A 17,408-nucleotide genomic window follows, 5' to 3' on the forward strand; every position below is an offset into this window, starting at 1 on the left:
CCCTTTTGTTCTAACTTCCCCTCCCCCTTTCCCTGCCTCTGCACTTGCTTAAAAATCTGTTACATCTCTAATTTTTTGTAGTTCTAACGAAAGGTCATCGACCTGAAATGTTAACTCTGTTTCTTTCTCCACAAGCGCTGCCTGACCTCCTTAGTATTTCCAGCATTTTCTGTTTATATTTCAGATTTCCATCATTTGAAATGTATTAGAGTTCTCTTTAATAGTGAGCTTTCATGGATTAAAAAACATTCACAGACTGGAAACCTATAATAAGACCCACACTGAAAGATAAGTGTAAGGCAAACAAAGTGCACATCCCATCCTTGGAGTGACTTCACCTGATAAGCAGCAGCTTATCCTCCTGCCCATTATCCACTCACCTTGTCATCACCTCTGCTTCACCTTTAGGGCATTCAACACAATGCCCGAGTGGATAAACGCGACAAATTCATCACCTTGAGAAGTCATATTCAATTACAAAAAAAAAATTGCTGAAGAAACCCTCTTTCTATTAACTATTTAAAGCACAAGCATACAGGCGTCTCGGAGATACCTTAGCTGACGTCGGTGCGAGGTTCTCAGGGTGGGGAAGGACCCAGCGCTGGTCCTTTCTGCCTCAGTGTTACCCAGAGACCGAGCGGGAGCCGGAGATCATGTTTTACAAGTTCAACGGATTCACCCAGAGACTGAGCGGCGGGGCCGGGCCTGCGGCTTACTGTCCGCAGGTAAGAGACGAGGGAGAGGCTGCAACCAATGTGCGACTCTGTAAAAGCCGGGGGGCGAGGTGCAAGGCTTGACCTTGCCTCAGGGGAGCCGCTGTCATTGAGCCGGTTCACTGGGGACAGAGTCATTGGGAAGGGGACAAGAGACTCAGTGAACCAGGGGCGCCAATGTGGGGACTCGCTCCTGACCACGGTCACCCTGACTTGCCCTCGCCAGCCTTGATGTCAGCCAGTGGCTCAGTGGGTAACCCTCTTGCCTCTGAGTCAGAAGGTTGTGGGTTCAAGACCCACTCTAGAGACTCGAGCATACAATCTAGGCTGGCACTCCAGTGCAGTACTGAGGGAGCGCTGCACTGTCGGAGGTACCATCCCAGGGGTCAGGTGAGGGGAAATTTAGAAATCTAAAGAGAAAGGTCAAGACAATAGAGCAGCGTAGCGATTTGGGTAAAAATAAGCAGTGTAACAGGAAGGGTTAAGAGTTTAACAGTAGCAGTGCAGCAGATAATAAGGTCAAAGCAGGGAATAGTGGTAAAAGATTTAAATTAAAGGCTCTTTATCTGAATGTAAGATGCATTTGTAACAAGATAGATGAACTAATGGCACAAATAGAGATAAATGGGTTTGATCTAATAGCCATTACAGAGATGTGTCAGGACTGTTGAGAGATTGGGTCTGTATTCACTAGAGTTTAGAAGAATGAGAGGGGATCTCATTGAAAAGTATAAAATTCTGATAGGGCTAGACAGACTGGATGCAGGGAGGATGTTTCCACTGGCTTGGGGGGTGGGGGGGGGTCGGGGGTCACAGTCTCAGCATACGGGGTAGGACATTTAGGACTGAGATGAGAAATCTCTTCACTCCGAGTGTGGTGAACCGGTGGAATTCTCTACCACAGAAGGCTGTGGAGGCCAAGTCACTGAATATATTTAAGAAGGAGATCGATAGATTTCTAGACAAAAGAGGCATCAAGGGCTATTGGGAGAGAGCTGGAATATGGTATTGAGATAGAGGATCAGCCATGATGGTATTGAATGGTGGAGCAGGCTTGAATGGCCTACTCCTGCTCCTATTTTTCTATGTTTCTATGTGGTTGCAAGGCGGCCAAGGTTGGGAACTAAATATTCCAGGGTATTTGACATTTCGAAAAGACAGGCAGAATGGAAAAGGAGGAGGAGTAGCCCTGATAAAGGATGACGAGGACAGTAGAGAGAAAGGATCTTGGCTTGGAAGATCAGGAAGTAGAATCAGTATGGGTGGAGATAAGGAATAACAAGGGGCAGAAAACACTGGTGGGAGTGGTATATATGCCCCCTAACAGTAACTATATTGTTGGATAGAATATTAATCAAGAAATAGTAGGAGCTTGCAGCAAAGGTAATACAATAATCGTGGGGGACTTTAATCTTCATGTAGACTGGACAAATCAAATTGGCAAAGGTAGTCTGGAGGATGAGTTCATGGAATGCATTTGGGACTGTTTCCTAGAACAATACGTCATGGAATAAACCAGGGAACAGGCTATTTTAGATCTTGTATTGTGTAATGAGACAGGGTTAATTAGCAGTGTCATAGTAAAGGATCCTCTGGGGCAGAGTGATCATAATATGATAGAATTTCACATTAAGTTTGAGAGTGACTTGTCTAAGTCCGAAACTAGAGTCTTAAACTTAAATAAAACCAATTACATAGGTATGAGGGGCGAGTTGACCAAGGTAGATTGGAAAAATAGATTAAAAGGTATGGCGGTAGATAAGCAGTGGTCAGCATTTAAAGAAATATTTCATAATTCTCAACAAAAATACTCCATTGAAAAACAAAAACTCTACAGGAAAAGTGATCCAACCGTGGCTAACTGAAGAAGTTAAGGATAGCATTAGATTGAAAGAAGAAGCTTATAATGTTGCAAAGAATAATAGTAAGCCTGAGAATTTGGAGAGTTTCAGAAACCAGCAAAGGATGACCAAAAAATTGATGATAAGGGAAAAAATAGAATATGAAAGAAAACTAGCAAAAAATATAAAAGCAGATTGTAAGAGCTTCTACAAGTATGTAAAAAGGAAGAGAGTAGCAAAAGTAAATGTTGGTTCCTTAGAGGCTGAGACAGGAGAAATTATTATGGGGAATAAGGAAATGACAGAAACGTTAAAGAAATATTTTGTATCTGTCTTCACAGTAGAAGACACAAATAGCATACCAAAAATGGTGGAGAACCAAGGGTCTAATGAGGGTGAGGAACTTAACGTAGTTAATATAAGTAGAGAAAAAGTACTAGAGAAACTAATAGGACTTAAAGCCAACAAATCCCCTGGACCTGATGGCCTACATCCTAATGTTGTAAAAGAGGTGGCTGAAGAGATAGTGGATGCATTTGTTTTGATCTTCCAAAATTCCCTAGATTCTAGAACAGTCCTAGTGGATTGGAAGGTGGCAAATGTAACACCACTATTCAAGAAAGGAGGGAGGGAGAAAACAGGGAACTACAGGCCAGTTAGCCTGACATCAGTCGTCGGGGAAAATGCTGGAATCCATTGTTAAGGAAGTGGTATCAGGGCACGTTTCTGCCATTTCCTTATTCCCCATAATAATTTCTCCTGTCTCGGCCTCTAAGGAGCCAACATTTACTTTTGCTACTCTTTTCCTTTTTGCATACTTGTAGACACTCTTACAATCTGCTTTTATATTTCTTGCTAGTTTTCTCTTTTTTTTCCCTTTTTATCAATTTTTGGTCATCTTTTGCTGGTTTCTGAACCTCATAACATGATTAGGCAGTGTCAACATGGTTTTATGAAAGGAAAATTGTGTTTGACAAATTCATTAGAGTTAAAACATTTTTTTTTAGTTTTTATGGGATTTGGGCGTCGCTGGCAAGGCCAGCATTTATTGCCCATCCCCAATTGCCTTTGAGAAGGTGGTGGTGAGCTGCTGCCTTGAACCGCTGCAGTCCGTGGTGAAGGTACTCCCACAGTTGAGGATGTAACTAGCAGGTTAGATAAAGGGGAACCAGTGGATGTAGTATATTTGGAGTTCCAAAAGGCATTCAATAAGGTGCCACATAAAAAGGTTATTACATAAGATTAGAGCTTATGGGGTTGGGGTAATATAGTAGCATGGATAGAGGATTGGTTAACAGACAGAAAACAGAGAGTTGGGATAAACGGATCTTTTTCAGGTTGGCAGGCTGTAACTAGTTGGGTACCGCAAGGATCAGTGTTGGGGCCTCAGCTATTTACAATCTATATTAATGACCTAGATGAAGGGACTGAGTGTAATGTATCCAAGTTTACTGACGATACAAAGCTAGGTGGGACAGTAAGCTGTGAGGAGAACACGAGTCTGCAAAGGGATATAGATAGACTAAGTGAGTGGGCAGTAATGTGGCAGATGGAGTATAATGTAGGGAAATGTGAGGTTATTCACTTTGGTCGGAAGAATAGAAAAACAAAATATTTTTTAAATGGTGAGAAACTTTCAAATGTTGGTGTTCAGAGAGATTTGGATGTCCTCGTGCAAGAAACACAGAAAGCCACCATGCAGGTACAGCAAGCAATAAGGAAGGCAAATGGCATGTTGGCCTTTATGCAAGGGGGTTGGACTATAAGAGTAAGGAAGTCTTGCTACAATTGTACAGAGCCTTGGTGAGACCGCACCCGGAGTACTGTGCACAGTTTTGGTCTCCTTATCTAAGGAAGGATATACTTGCCTTAGAGGCGGTGCAACGAAGGTTCACTAGATTGATTCCTGGGATGAGAGGGCTGTCCTATGATGAGAGATTGTGTAGAATGGGTCTATACTCTCTGGAGTTTAGAAGAATGAGAGGTGATCTCATTGAAACATACAAGATTCTGAAGGGGATTGACAGGGTAGATGCTGAGAGGTTGTTTCCCCTGGCTGGAGTGTCTAGAACAAGAGGGTATAGTCTCAGGATAAGGGGTAAGCCATTTAAGACCAAGATGAGGAGGAATTTCTTCACTCAGAGGGTTGTGACTCTTTGGAATTCTCTGCCCCAGAGGGCTGTGAATGCTGAGTCTTTGAGTATATTCAAGGCTGAGTTAGATAGCAATTTGGACTCTAGGGGAATCGAGGGATATGGAGATCGGGCAGGAAAGTGGAGTTGAGGTCGAAGATCAACCATGACCTTATTGAATGGCGGAGCAGGCTCAAGGGGCCATGTGGCCTACTCCTGCTCCTATTTCCTATGTTCTTAAACCGAGGACCCGTCTGCCCCCTCGGGTGAAAAGATCCCATGGCACTATTTGAAGAAGCACAGGGGAATTCTCCTGATCCTTGTAAAATTTATCCTGCAACCAGCATCACTCAAGCAGATTGCCTTGTTCATTTATCTCCTCCTTGTTTGTGGGCCTTTGCTGCACGCAAACTGGCTGCCACATTTCCTACATTACAACAGTGACTACACTTCAAAAGTCCTTAATTGGCAGTGAAGTGCTTTGGGACATCCTGAGCATGTGAAAGGTTGTATACAAATGGAAGTTTTTTTTTCTTTCACTCGAAGGTCCTAACTGTGGTTGGCCTTGTGTGTGAGCCTAGAAAGAGTGGCTGGCTGTTTGACACTGGGGACAGTTGTCGGTGAGACCACCCTGATCCTGTCCTCGCCTGATGTCCACAGTTGCACTTAGGAGGTGGCTGGATAGGATCAGGAACAGGAATCCTGTCAGATTTATCGTTCTTTAAGACAAGGGTTCTCGAGCCAACTGTATCACCCTTGGGAGTCAGCTAGCTCTGTTTAATGAGATAATACATTTACCTATTAAGCTTAAGGATGAGCCCCTCAGCTTGAATGTTGTGTTATGTTTTAATTTCTTTGCCTTGTGTTTCTCTCGCCTTTCTCCCACTCGGGTACAGAGCTGCCAATAGCAGCTGACAGAGATTTATGGACAATATAATTGAGACAGATTGTGAACCATTTTTTTTAAAGAGTGAGCTAGATCAAAAATAGGTTAAGTTGTTTAATCAAAATGAGTGAATTTCAGATCAAATCATGGAAACTTGAGTGGATTCCTTGTGATCTTTCTGGTCCACTCTTAAGATAGCTTCAACTGTCTGAACCAATTTTTTGCTTTCTGGGAGGAGGTGACGTGCCTCCCCACAGCTGGACACGAGATTGGGAACTCGGTGAAATGAGAGGGATCAACGTTCCAATATGCTGCCCTTGTTTGACACTCGTGTTTTGCTACAATGTTTCTGTATCTTTGTACTTGTGCAAAGTTTTGTTCAAAGGGTGTCTATCTGATCTTAACATTCATCCGATAGATAAGATGCGGACATTTGGCAACGTGGCAGTGTAAATTGAAGTGGTATGTAAGACCAGTGAATGCATTTCTATGTACACTCCGCTGTACTCGCCTGCATAGATAGTGTCTTCTGCAAGCTTTTAGCCGTGTTTCTAACTAATCTGCATGTACATGCCTGTGAGAGGAGGCACTGAGTGACTCTGGTTCTTGTGTTGTGGACTGTTGGAGTTTGTTGGTAAGGAATCTTGCCATCTATTGGTTTTGTAGTCTTCGTTTCAGGCCCATCATTACTGTTGTAGCAATTATTACTGATAGTTATGCACTTTGTCAGCTTTTATTTATCATTGGATGCGAGTTTTAAAAATAATTTTTTTAAAAACGACATTGATTAGAGTGGGTTGCTCCAGTTGAAACATTAACACAGGAGCGATGGGACAAATGGCTTCAATCTGTTGTAATTTCTATGATTTTTGATTCCCTGTGTAACTTGGGTCTCCCTTGGTTTGTGTGCAAAGTTTTTGTAACTCAACATGATGTCCAGTATGTATTTGTTGGAAACCAGAAAATTTAGTTGGAGTTTGCTAGTACAAATTAGAATATTTACTGTTGGGGAATGATCACCTTGCTGTATGTTGAACAGTTTTGATGTACTGTAAAAGTACAGCTGTTCATTTCAACATGCTTGAGTTCGAAATGCAGTGTAAAATTCATGTGCAGCAGAATCTTTGTATTTTTTGATAGTTACTCCTGTCTGCATCCTCTTTCCACCTCTAGGCAGTGTGTCAGGCAAAAAGACAGAATTGGTTGCCACTTCAGGCTGCTGTCTATGTTACTCTGGGCACCAAGAGATGCATTTAATGAGATGGTAAAGATGCATTGATATTCAGCTTTTATTTTTCAGGAGCGTATATAATAACTTGTGAATAGTTTGGTGTACCTTTTTTTTAAAAAAGTGATCACATTTGGCACTCTGTTTAAAGTTGCAACTGTCTTTTGGGCTGCACTTGTAAATTTAGGAAGAACTTACTGACACAAAGGGGCCTGTAAAATCCCCCATGTGACTGTTCTACGACAAGAAAATGATGTTTAAGATGCACCGTGCATTGAGGCTATAGTGGACCCCAACATTTAAGTCTGTCTTGAGAGAAACCGAGTTAATGTTTCAGGTCGATGACCTTCCGTCAGAATCTGGGCATTTTTGAGGGAATCATTTGAGGAAGCTTTAATGATGAATCCGGCTGTAGATGTCATCTACATGCGTTGTATGTCACAACCTCACTTTTGACAATGAAGCACTGTATTAAATATGAGTGGAGGAGGTACATCACAGTACATCAGTTTACACACATAAGTAATGTTTAACTAAACTTCAAACTCCATTTTTTTTTTTACAAAAAACACAAATTGTACAAAGGACTTTGAAGACTCCTTTAATTCACTATTGAGTCTCTTCAATTAAATTTGAAAATTTAGTTTGTAATATTCCTTTTAAAGTTGGAATGCTCCATAGTTTGTTATGCAATGGTATAAATGACTCATTTCTTCTGCTAAAACGATCACTTATCCAAATTTTTAAATCCCAATTTAGAAACGTGTGAGATGATTCGGGAGAGCCAGCATAGTTCTGTGAAGCTGTTCTAATAGATTTTTTTGACAGCGGAGATAGGAGTTGATTCTTTTTTTAGTTGGGGAATCTAGAACAAGGGGTGATGATTTTGGAATAGGAACTAAGCTGGTTAAAAGTAAATCTAGAAAAAATTAGTCTCTCAAAGTTTGAGACACCCTGGAATGTATTGCTCCAAAAGACTATTGATGCAAAGTTGATTGAAGTGTTTAAAAGAGAGATGGATAATTACTTGGGGAATAAGAATATTAAGGGATATGGGGGGTGGGGGGAAAGGAAGAAATTGGGATTAAAAAGAAAGAACTGCCATAGTTAACAAAAAAAAGCGGAATTGGCTTAATGAGCAATTGGACCTGCTCCTGTTCCGGTATCAAGGTAACAGAGATAAAGATAAAGTAACTGTTACTTGTAAATTTTTGATTTATTTTAAACTAAGGGAATGTAGCTGTCCCATAGCTAGCGAGCAAATAGAAGTTTTCATCCCAAGATGATATCTATATGCTCAGCCAGTGTATCATTTTATTATATGTAGAACTTTATTTAAGGCAAAAACATTGGTTAATAAAGTCCATTAAGGAAGGGATGCCCAGTTTATGGCCCTAGGGCAGTGTCATCAATACATTTAGCCATAATTGCGATTCCAGATGTGTCCGATTGCATTTCTGATTAGTGAATAAAGAATGAGTAATAGACACCATCATTGGTCATGCGATCTCGATACTCGTATTGGCATATGCAACCTTTTTTTGTGCGTTTGTTGGTAAAATGGCATGACGAAAAACTAAGTGCCTTTTGATTGTTGTGCGAGCTTCACTTTGTTGCTGAATGGTGGTTGATATTTGTTAAGTAAAGATACATGTGAAATACATTTACCTGCAGTGTTTTTTGAGTGTAACTAAAATTACTAAAATTAGTGCATGCTGCTAAAATGGTGTCTCAATAGCCATGTGTGGCTAGTCAGTAATTTCTATTGGGCAACACTGCCCTAGAGCAATCTAGCCCTCTGATCCTAAGCCACCCGATCCTATTTGTGCCGTTACTACTAATTTGTTGGGCGTGGAGGTTTGGATAGGGCTATTATTGGCCCTGTTGGCAGATAAACTCTAAATCAGAACTTCAAGTTCTGTTAGTATCATCAACTTGAAATTAATGTAAATTAATGGGAACATAGATTGAAACTTTATCTGCACTCCCTTCCCCACAAGACTCCATGATATGCACCTATGCAGCCCATGAAGACAAAATCTTGGACAGCTGTGCCTTAATAGATCAGGTTGTGTTTTTCTTTAAATTGTACAATAAATCTAACCTGTAGTCACGTCTTCCATTGAACGGTTGTGTGTTTAATCATATATACAGGGGTTGAAGCCTCTAGTTTCCTCAGAATCTCCCACTATGACTTTTGCCACTCCAATGAAAAACGTATCTGAATCGGGAGAAGGAGTCCAGTTTCTAGGACAGAATAAGGTGCCTGATTTGCAGAGACTTTTTCAGGTATGGCTCCAAAGTTTGAAAGATTTTTCACTGTGGATAAGGACAATCTAATTGCATCTTTTAAGGAATTCAAATATTTTGTAAATGGAAAAAGGAACAATCTTAGATATGGGCTGATTTTTACAATGGAGTCATGATAGTGTGGCGAATACTTTATATTGCATGCTCATGAAATTCGAGCAGTAGTAGTTGTGTGGTGGGGCAGTTACTGCAGATGTCCACTTATTGCTCTGAAAGAAATTAAACAAATTGTGCTCTCTTGCTGTAAGAATCCTTTTGTATTGTGTAACAAATGTGCTGAAATGCTTTTCCGCTTGAAATGAAACTTAAGAGGTAGTTTCTGGTTACAGTACAAATCTTCAACCTCTACCTTTTGGATTTGAGCTTGGGCTAGACTGATGGAATGCCCCTGGACTGTGTCGGGTCTTTAATTGTAATAGGGCTCCACTGCATTCCAGGCATCTATCTCGCCCCTGACTCGCATTTGCTCTGATTGAATGCTGGACAAAGTTTAATATAAACTGTTTTTATTACTCAATACAGACCAGGGAATAAGACATCAAAGATCACTCGGCTACATCATGCTGAATGCCATCTCGACAACGTACATAATGCATCTTTCAACACTTTCCATTTAACTTGATATGCAGTATTGTCTCAATTCATTTTGAGTTTGTTTTATAGAAGTTGCGCATTCTTAATCATAGAGCAGCTTTTTCAATGAACTTGTGGCATTTTGCAGTGTTTTATTCTCACATTTCTTTTTCAACACTTAACAATTATAATGACTGTCCTCAAGAACAGCTGCTGCATGTGGTACTCTGAAATGCTCCATAGATGAAATCCTTTTAAACTATAGGTAGATGGTGATTATGCTGAAATAACCCTCTAAATCTTGCGTTTCCTTCTCTAAACTCAGAAACCTGTGAAAAGTGGCTGATGTGTTGATGGCTATGTAATGTCCTTCCTTTTGAACTACTCCTATTTGGAATTGCACTTCACATAAATGACAGAGCTGACTAAGAAGCTATAGTTTTGTGACAAAGCAGTCACTGCTGTTTGGTCCCACCAGGGTCAGCTGTTTCCTAATTTTAAAAGAAACCTTTGCGGAGTTTTTTTGCTCCAATATACTTTGTAGTTGTAAACCATGGGTGTCAGCGTTAGCTCAGTGGGAACATCTTGCCTCTAAGTCAGAAGGTTGTGGGTTCAAGTCCCACTCCAAGCGAACAGAGGGAATTGTGAATGTTGAAGATTGACTGGAGGAATTTCAGGAGACAAAATAATTGGCAGTAAATTGAATTTGGGTGTGTACAGAACTAAAAGAGATCTCCTGGGAGTGTGGGAGTTCTCTTCTAAATTACATTGCAGGTTTTAGCTGTAACCTATATTGAAACGTTGAGATTCTAAAACCCCTCGATGCTGGTATTTTATTTTTCTGTCGAGAAATGGAAATGTCCCAATAACTAACCCTTTTCAGTCAGCAGGCACACTCCATTGCAAAGTACTGGCTTCTTGCCTTGTTAAATATATTTTTTTACAGTTTGAGCCCAGGCTTATTTTAGTAGTTCAAAAGCAAAATACTGCGGATGCTGGAAATCTGAAATATAAACAGAAAATGCTGGAAATACTCAGCTTGTCGGGCAGCATCTGTGGAGAGAGAAACGGAGTTAATGTTTCAGGTCGATGACCTTTCATCAGAACTGGAAAAAGTTAGAGATGTAACAGATCTTAAACACGTGCAGGGGCAGGGAAAGGGGGGAGGAGAGGAAAGAACAAAAGGGAAGGTCTGTGATAGGGTGGCAGGCAGAAGAAATTAAATGGCAAAAGGGATGATGGTGCAAGGCAAAAGGGGATGGTAATAGGACAAGTAAAGAAACAAAAGATGGGTCTGCAGGAGGTGTAAATGGCAGCAGCAGAATCATTACTAACAGCTGCTGTCCAAAAAAATGGGGGCAGTGGTTATGATCTGAAATTGTTGAACTCGATGTTGTCAGGAAGGCTGTAAAGTGCCTAACAGGAAAAATGAGGTGCTGTTCCTTGAGCTTACATTGCGCTTCAGTGGAGCAGTGTAGGAGGCCACAGTCAGAATGGGATCGGGGCCAGAGAATTAAAATGACAGACGACTGGAAGCTCAGGGTCACACTTGTGGACTAAACGGAGGTGTTCCGCAAAGTGATCACCCCATCTGCGTTTGGTCTCCCCAGTGTAGAGACTGCATCGTGAGCAATAAATACAGTATACTAAATTGAAAGAAGTACAAGTAAATCACTCTTTCACCTGGAAGGAGTGTTTCCAGCATTTTCTGTTTTTATTTTAGTAGCTGTTGCTGTAAGTGCTCCCAGTGAAACTAGTTTCACACAGTACTGATTTCAATCAAAGCACTCTTATCAACTGCTGAGTAAATTTGTTTTGACACTGTTGGAAATGTCAGGTAATGATTGTAAAAGAGGGTGGCAATTGGGAGCAGACTGGGAAATGAGCAGCACCAGTCTTACATAGCCTCTACAACACAGAAACAGGCCATTCGGCCTAATTGGTCCATGCCTGTGTTTATGCTCTACACGAGCCGCCTCCCACACTTCTTCGTTTAACCCCATGAACATATCCCTCTATTCCTTTCTCCCTCATGTGTTTATCCAGCTTCCTCTTAAATGCATCTATGCTAGTCGCCTAAACTACTCCTTGTGGTAGCGAGTTCTACATTCGAATCACTCTCTGGGTAAAGAAGTTTTTCCTGAATTCCCTATTGGATTGATTAGTGACTATTATATATTTATGGCCTCTAGTTCTGGTCTCCCCTGCAAGTGGAAACTTCTCTATGTCTACCCTATCAAACCCTTTCACAATCTTAAAGACCTCTATTGGGTCACCGCTCAGTCGTCTTTTCGAGAGAAGAGTCCCAGCCTGTTCAATCTTTCCTGATGGGCATAACCTCTCAGTTCTGGTATCATTCTAGTAAATCTTTTTTTCACCACCTTCAGTGCTTCTATATCCTTTTTTATAATTTGGAGACCAGCACTGTTCACAGTACTCCATGGTCTAACCGAGGATCTATACAAGTTTAACATAACTTCTCTGCTTTTTAATTCTGTCACTCTAGAAATGAACCCCAGTGCTTTGTTTGCTTTTGTTGTGGCCTTATTAACCTGCGTCACTACTTTTAGTGATTTGTGTATAGAGTCATAGCATAGTACAGCACAGAAGGAGGCCATTCGGCCCATCGAGTCTGTGCCGACTCTTTCGAAGAGCAATCCAGTTAGTCCCACTCCCCCGCTCTTTCCCCATATCCCTACAATTTTTTCTCCTTCAAATATTTATCCAATTCCCTTTTGAAGGCTGCTATTGAATCTATATCCACCACCCAATCAGGCATTCCAAATCCTAACCAGTCGTTGCAAAAAAAAGTTTTTTCTCATGTCGCCTCTGGTTCTTTTGCCAGTCGCCTTCAATCTGTGCCCTCTGGTTATCGACCCGTCTGCCATTGGAAACAGTTTCTCTTTATTTACTCTGTCTAAACCCTTCATGATTTTAAACTGTATCTCTAACCCCAGATTCCTCTACCTGATTTAGACAGTTATTTTGCAAGGAGTCTATGGCCTCCTTATTCTTCCTTAAAAAAAAAATGTACCACCTCACATTTATCTATATTGAAGTTCATTTGCCAATTACACACCTATTCTGCAGGTTTATTATTGTCTTCATGTAAGGGAAAGAGTAGGGCCCATTAGGACCAAAGTGGCAATCTTTCTGTAGAGCCGGAAGATGTAGGTGAGGTTTTAAATGAATATTTTGCATCTGTGTTCACTATGGAGAAGGACGATGTAGGCATAGAAATCAGGCAAGGGGATTGTGATATACTTGAACAAATTAGCATTGAGAGGGAGGAGGTACTAGTGGTTTTAACGGCTTAAAAGTGGATAAATCTCCAGGCCCAGACGAGATATATCCCAGGCTGCTGTGTGAGGCAAGGGAGGAGATTGCAGGGGCTCTGACACAAATTTTCAGAACCTCTCTGGCCACAGGGGAGGTGCCAGAGGACTGGAGGACAGCTAATGTAGTACCATTATTCAAGAAGGGTAGTAGGGATAAACCAGGGAATTACAGGCCAGTGAGCCTAACATCAGTGGTAGGGAAATTATTGGAAAAAATTCTGAGGGACAGAATTAGTCTCCACTTGGAGAGGCAAGGATAGTCAGCATGGCTTTGTCAGGGGGAGATCATGTCTAACCAATTTGATTGAATTTTTCGAGGGCATGACTAGGTGCGTGGATGAGGGTAGTGCAGTTGATGTAGTCTACATGGACTTCAATAAGGCTTTTGACAAAGTCCTGCATGGGAGACTGGTCAAGAAGGTAAGAGCCCATGGGATCCAGGGCAATTTGGCACATTGGATCCAAAATTGGCTTAGTGGCAGGAGGCAGAGGGTGATGGTCGAAGGTTGTTTTTGTGACTGGAAGCCTGTGTCCAGTGGTGTACCACAGGGATCGGTGCTGGGTCCTTTGCTGTTTGTAGTGTACATTAATGATTTAGATATGAATGTAGGAGGTATGATCAGTAAGTTCGCAAATGACACAAAAATTGGTGGAGTGGTAAATAGCGAGGAGGGAAGCCTCAGGCTACAGGACGATATAAATGGGCTGGTCAGATGGGCAGAACGGTGGCAAATGGAATTTAACCCTGAAAAGTGTGAGGTGATGCATTTTGGGAGGACTAACAAGGCAAGGGAATACACAATGAATGGAAGGACCCTATGAAGGAGAGAGGATCTGAGGGACCTTGGTGTGCATGTACATAGATCCCTGAAGGCAGCAGGACAGGTAGATAAGGTGGTTAAAAAGGCATATGGGATACTTGCCTTCATTAGCCAAGGGAGGTTATGATGGAGCTGTACAAAACGCTAGTTAAGCCACAGCTGGAATACTGTGTGCAGTTCTGGTCGCCACACTATAGGAAGGATGTAATTGCATTGGAGAGGGTGCAGAGGAGATTCACCAGGATGTTACCTGGGCTGGAGCACTTCAGCTATGAAGAGAGACTGGACAGGCTGGGGTTGTTTTCCTTAGAGCAGAGAAGGCTGAGGGGGCACCTGATTGAGGTGTACAAAATTATGAGGGGCATAGATAGGGTAGATAGAAAGGAATTTTTCCCCTTAGTAGAGGGGTCAATAACCAGGGGGCAGAGTTTCAAGATAAGGGGCAGGAGGTTTAGAGGGGATTTGGGGAAAAACCTTTTCACCCAGAGTGTGGTTGGAATCTGGAACTCATTGCCTGAAAGGGTGGTAGAGGCAGGAACCCTCTCAACATTCAAGAAGCATTTAGATGAGCACTTGAAACGCCATAGCATACAAGGCTACGGACCAAGTGCTGGAAAATGGGATTAGAATAGACAGGGCTTGATGGCCGGCGTGGACACGATGGGCCGAAGGGCCTCTTTCTGTGTTTTATAACTCTGACTCTATGTATTTTGTTGCAGTCCTCCTCTATATTAACTACACCCCCCAATTTGGTGTCATTTGCAAATTTTGAAATTGGAACGCTACAGCAGAGGGCAGTGGAGGAATTAAATGAACATGCGACAAAGTGTGTAACATAGTAGCTAGGAAGTGGTATATAAAGACCACCATTCATCGCTCAAATAGCACAATTTTATAGGTACACTTAAACCAATAAATGGAGCAGCTGTATGGCAAAGAGAAGCAATTGTACATTCACTGGCAACAAACTGTTTCAATGATAGCTTTAATTACTGAGGCAACAGCAGACAGCGATTGACTATCTTTACTTGTCTTCTAACTGTGCACTTCAGTCATAACCCAGAAACTCAGTTCATCTGTTTTTAAATATTTTACTGATTAAATCATCTAAAATGCTTATTTGAAAGTCGTATCAGAATATTAACATTTTGTGTGTTTTCCTTCCCCCCCCCCCCCCCCCCCTCCATTTATTATCTGGAATGCAATATTCCCATGGGTGTTTAACTATAAAAGTTGGTGGAATTGTCACTGATACATTGAGCCCATCGTTTGGTAGTGGTAACTCTGGGGGGAAAAAACAATTTCTGTATGAGTGTGATTGTTCTGCTAATTTATGTACTGTTGGGTTTTCTGTTAATTTAAAGCCTTTATCATCTTTACTCTGCAGAAGTCAGATGGTTTGCCTGTACATCTAAAGCGAGGCGTTCCCGATCGACTTCTATACAGGACTACAATGGCATTGACAATCGGAGGGACCATTTACTGCTTGGTAGCACTCTTTCTGGCAGCCCAGCCCAAAAAACAGAATTGAACAGAATCTGTTGATGTGACTGGTACTTCTAAAATCCTCAACACCAGGACTGGCATACAACCCTTTGTACAGTTCTAACCAACTTGCTGCTTTCTAGGCTTCCTTCCTGGTTCACCAGCTTCTCTAATATTTGTACCTGTGAGATTGAAATGCGTTGCAGTCAATCAGTTTTATTCTGTGACTGTTGCGGAGGATTCCAGAGCCCAGGATCCTGCCTAACCATGGTGAAAATAAAAATAATGATCAGGTTAATTAGAAATTGACATATTGAATCATGTAAAGTGTTCAAGAAAATGTATTTAAAAGTGAGCAGAATGAATAAAACACTGCCACAGATGGTGGAATATGGAAGTCCATTCACTTGCCTGAAAGACCATAAGGACCTGTGTGTTTCCCATACCCAAGAAGAACGCTCACATTCACTGTCATTACCATGAGATCTTGTGTACATTTTTGTGCAATCACAAGTATGTCTGTGCTGCTAAAATAAAACTGTAGCAGTGATTTTTGGCATTGCTTTTCCTCAGGTCATTTACATATAACCTATTGTGCAGATTAATTTGCTGTTTTGATGATAATCGTGCAGATAGTTACATGATCTTTTTAAAAAAGAAATAATGTTGGTCTTAAAACCTGTGATGTTTCAATGTATAAAATGACTGCTGCTAGCAAGGTTACACTTACCTAAATGTCAGTGTAAACACAGCATACCCTTTTCTCTTTTCCATCTTGTTTGTGGGGATCAATGAATGCTACAATATTTTTGATCAGTTTCAAAAAATAACACTGCAATAAAATTTGTGGCAAAGAAATATTTTCCTGCAAGTTCTCTGCTTGGCCTGGCCAGAGTGTTAACTGTGCATCTTTAGTGTTTTATGTAGCTGAATTTTTGTGTAAATAATGTGTTTGCCAAAGATGTGATTTACTTTTCATTTACAGGCAATAAATATGGCTAATGTCTAAATGCAACAAAAAAAATACAATCTTTGCAATTTTCGCTCAAGTTAAACTTTCAGTTAAGACAGAAGTATATAGAGTTATGCTGATTGGTTTCACATTTCATTCAAACTTTTGGAACTTACCTGCTGAACAAAATGGAGATCAAAATAACTTTCATTCTGCCCTCCAAAAAAAATTCATAAGATCTAAAGCAAACTATTTAAGTTTGAAATTAAAAAAACACAATTCGCAGGAAATTCCTAGCGGTGCACCACATTCCTTACCTTTTAACCATGCCTCAAACAGTGCACAAACACACCCTCTTCGCATTGGGAATAATGCCCTTTTTAAAAAAAAAACAGTTCAGTTAATGTAGAATGACATCAAAAACTTCATTTGATTGTATTCTGTTCTGAATCATTGTCATAAATGCACATTTGATATTAAAACTTGTGGCAAAGAAAGCATTTTCAGTCTTAATGCTAAGAGCAACAATGCAAGGTGACTAAAATAGTGATTAAGAGCTTGAGATCTATTGATTATATCATGTATAAGGTCATTAAAACAAACCCAATTCTGTAACATGTAATATAAACTAATGCTATTCTTGACCAATTGAGAGCAGTAATTGTCAATGTAACAGATGATCTTGAATTGATGAGCCCTGTATATAAATCCATATTGTCAATGGGTCATTCAACATTATGTTGCCTGGCAACCAGCAGGTACCTGCAACTGTTGCAGTAGTTTATCATTTAGCTAGGTGAAGGTGGCATCCTTCTGCTTTGCAATTTGTATTGAGTGCTAGGTTTAATATATTTTCACAGTTCTGTTCCTTGTTCTTGTACATAGACTCTAATTTCCATCACATCCAATGAAGAGAATATTGTGAATGCTGAAAATCTGAAAGAATGCAGATATTGCACAATAGGTTGGTCAGCATCTGAAAGATAAAGTTATCTTAATGTTTCAGCTGAGTCTTTATCAAAAACCTTAATATTTCTCTCTTAACTGCATTTCCAGATTATATCTCACACAATAGCAGGCTCAACTGTACATGAGTTCAAATGCATGTACAGGCAGTTTGAGATGCTAC

At 40.8% G+C, this 17,408-nt stretch overlaps 1 protein-coding gene across 3 annotated transcripts; it reads left to right on the top strand.

Moving 5' to 3' along the window:
* Nucleotides 1-543: 543 nt before the first annotated feature.
* Nucleotides 544-16,356, top strand: cox7a2l (cytochrome c oxidase subunit 7A2 like). 3 transcript variants are annotated; one of them, XM_085980743.1, is made up of 5 exons: nucleotides 544-725; nucleotides 5,991-6,034; nucleotides 6,746-6,836; nucleotides 8,955-9,089; nucleotides 15,230-16,356. In XM_085980743.1, the coding sequence occupies exons 1-5, from the start codon at nucleotides 654-656 to the stop codon at nucleotides 15,371-15,373; spliced, it is 486 nt and encodes a 161-aa protein (XP_085836869.1). In that variant the 5' UTR covers nucleotides 544-653; the 3' UTR covers nucleotides 15,374-16,356. The 3 variants fall into 3 exon arrangements, with proteins under 3 accessions (XP_085836869.1, XP_085836870.1, XP_085836871.1); XM_085980745.1 differs by lacking the exon at nucleotides 5,991-6,034 and having other exon boundaries at nucleotides 638-725; XM_085980744.1 differs by lacking the exons at nucleotides 5,991-6,034; nucleotides 6,746-6,836 and having other exon boundaries at nucleotides 550-725.
* The last annotated feature ends 1,052 nt before the right edge of the window (nucleotides 16,357-17,408 follow it).

This window comes from Somniosus microcephalus, chromosome 3 (genome assembly GCF_052327205.1).
Source record: "Somniosus microcephalus isolate GS21.2 chromosome 3, FLI_Smic_1.0, whole genome shotgun sequence".
NCBI classification, from domain to species: domain Eukaryota; kingdom Metazoa; phylum Chordata; class Chondrichthyes; order Squaliformes; family Somniosidae; genus Somniosus; species Somniosus microcephalus.

What these genes read in the sequence shown, in the direction of transcription:
- cox7a2l (XM_085980743.1), top strand. Translation starts at nt 654, where the DNA reads ATGTTTTACAAGTTCAACGGATTCACCCAGAGACTGAGCGGCGGGGCC. An exon ending in TGGCAGTGTAAATTGAAGTG is followed by an intron (nt 6,035 to 6,745) that starts GTATGTAAGACC and finishes TTCCACCTCTAG; the next exon opens with GCAGTGTGTCAGGCAAAAAG. An exon ending in GAGATGCATTTAATGAGATG is followed by an intron (nt 6,837 to 8,954) that starts GTAAAGATGCAT and finishes TCATATATACAG; the next exon opens with GGGTTGAAGCCTCTAGTTTC.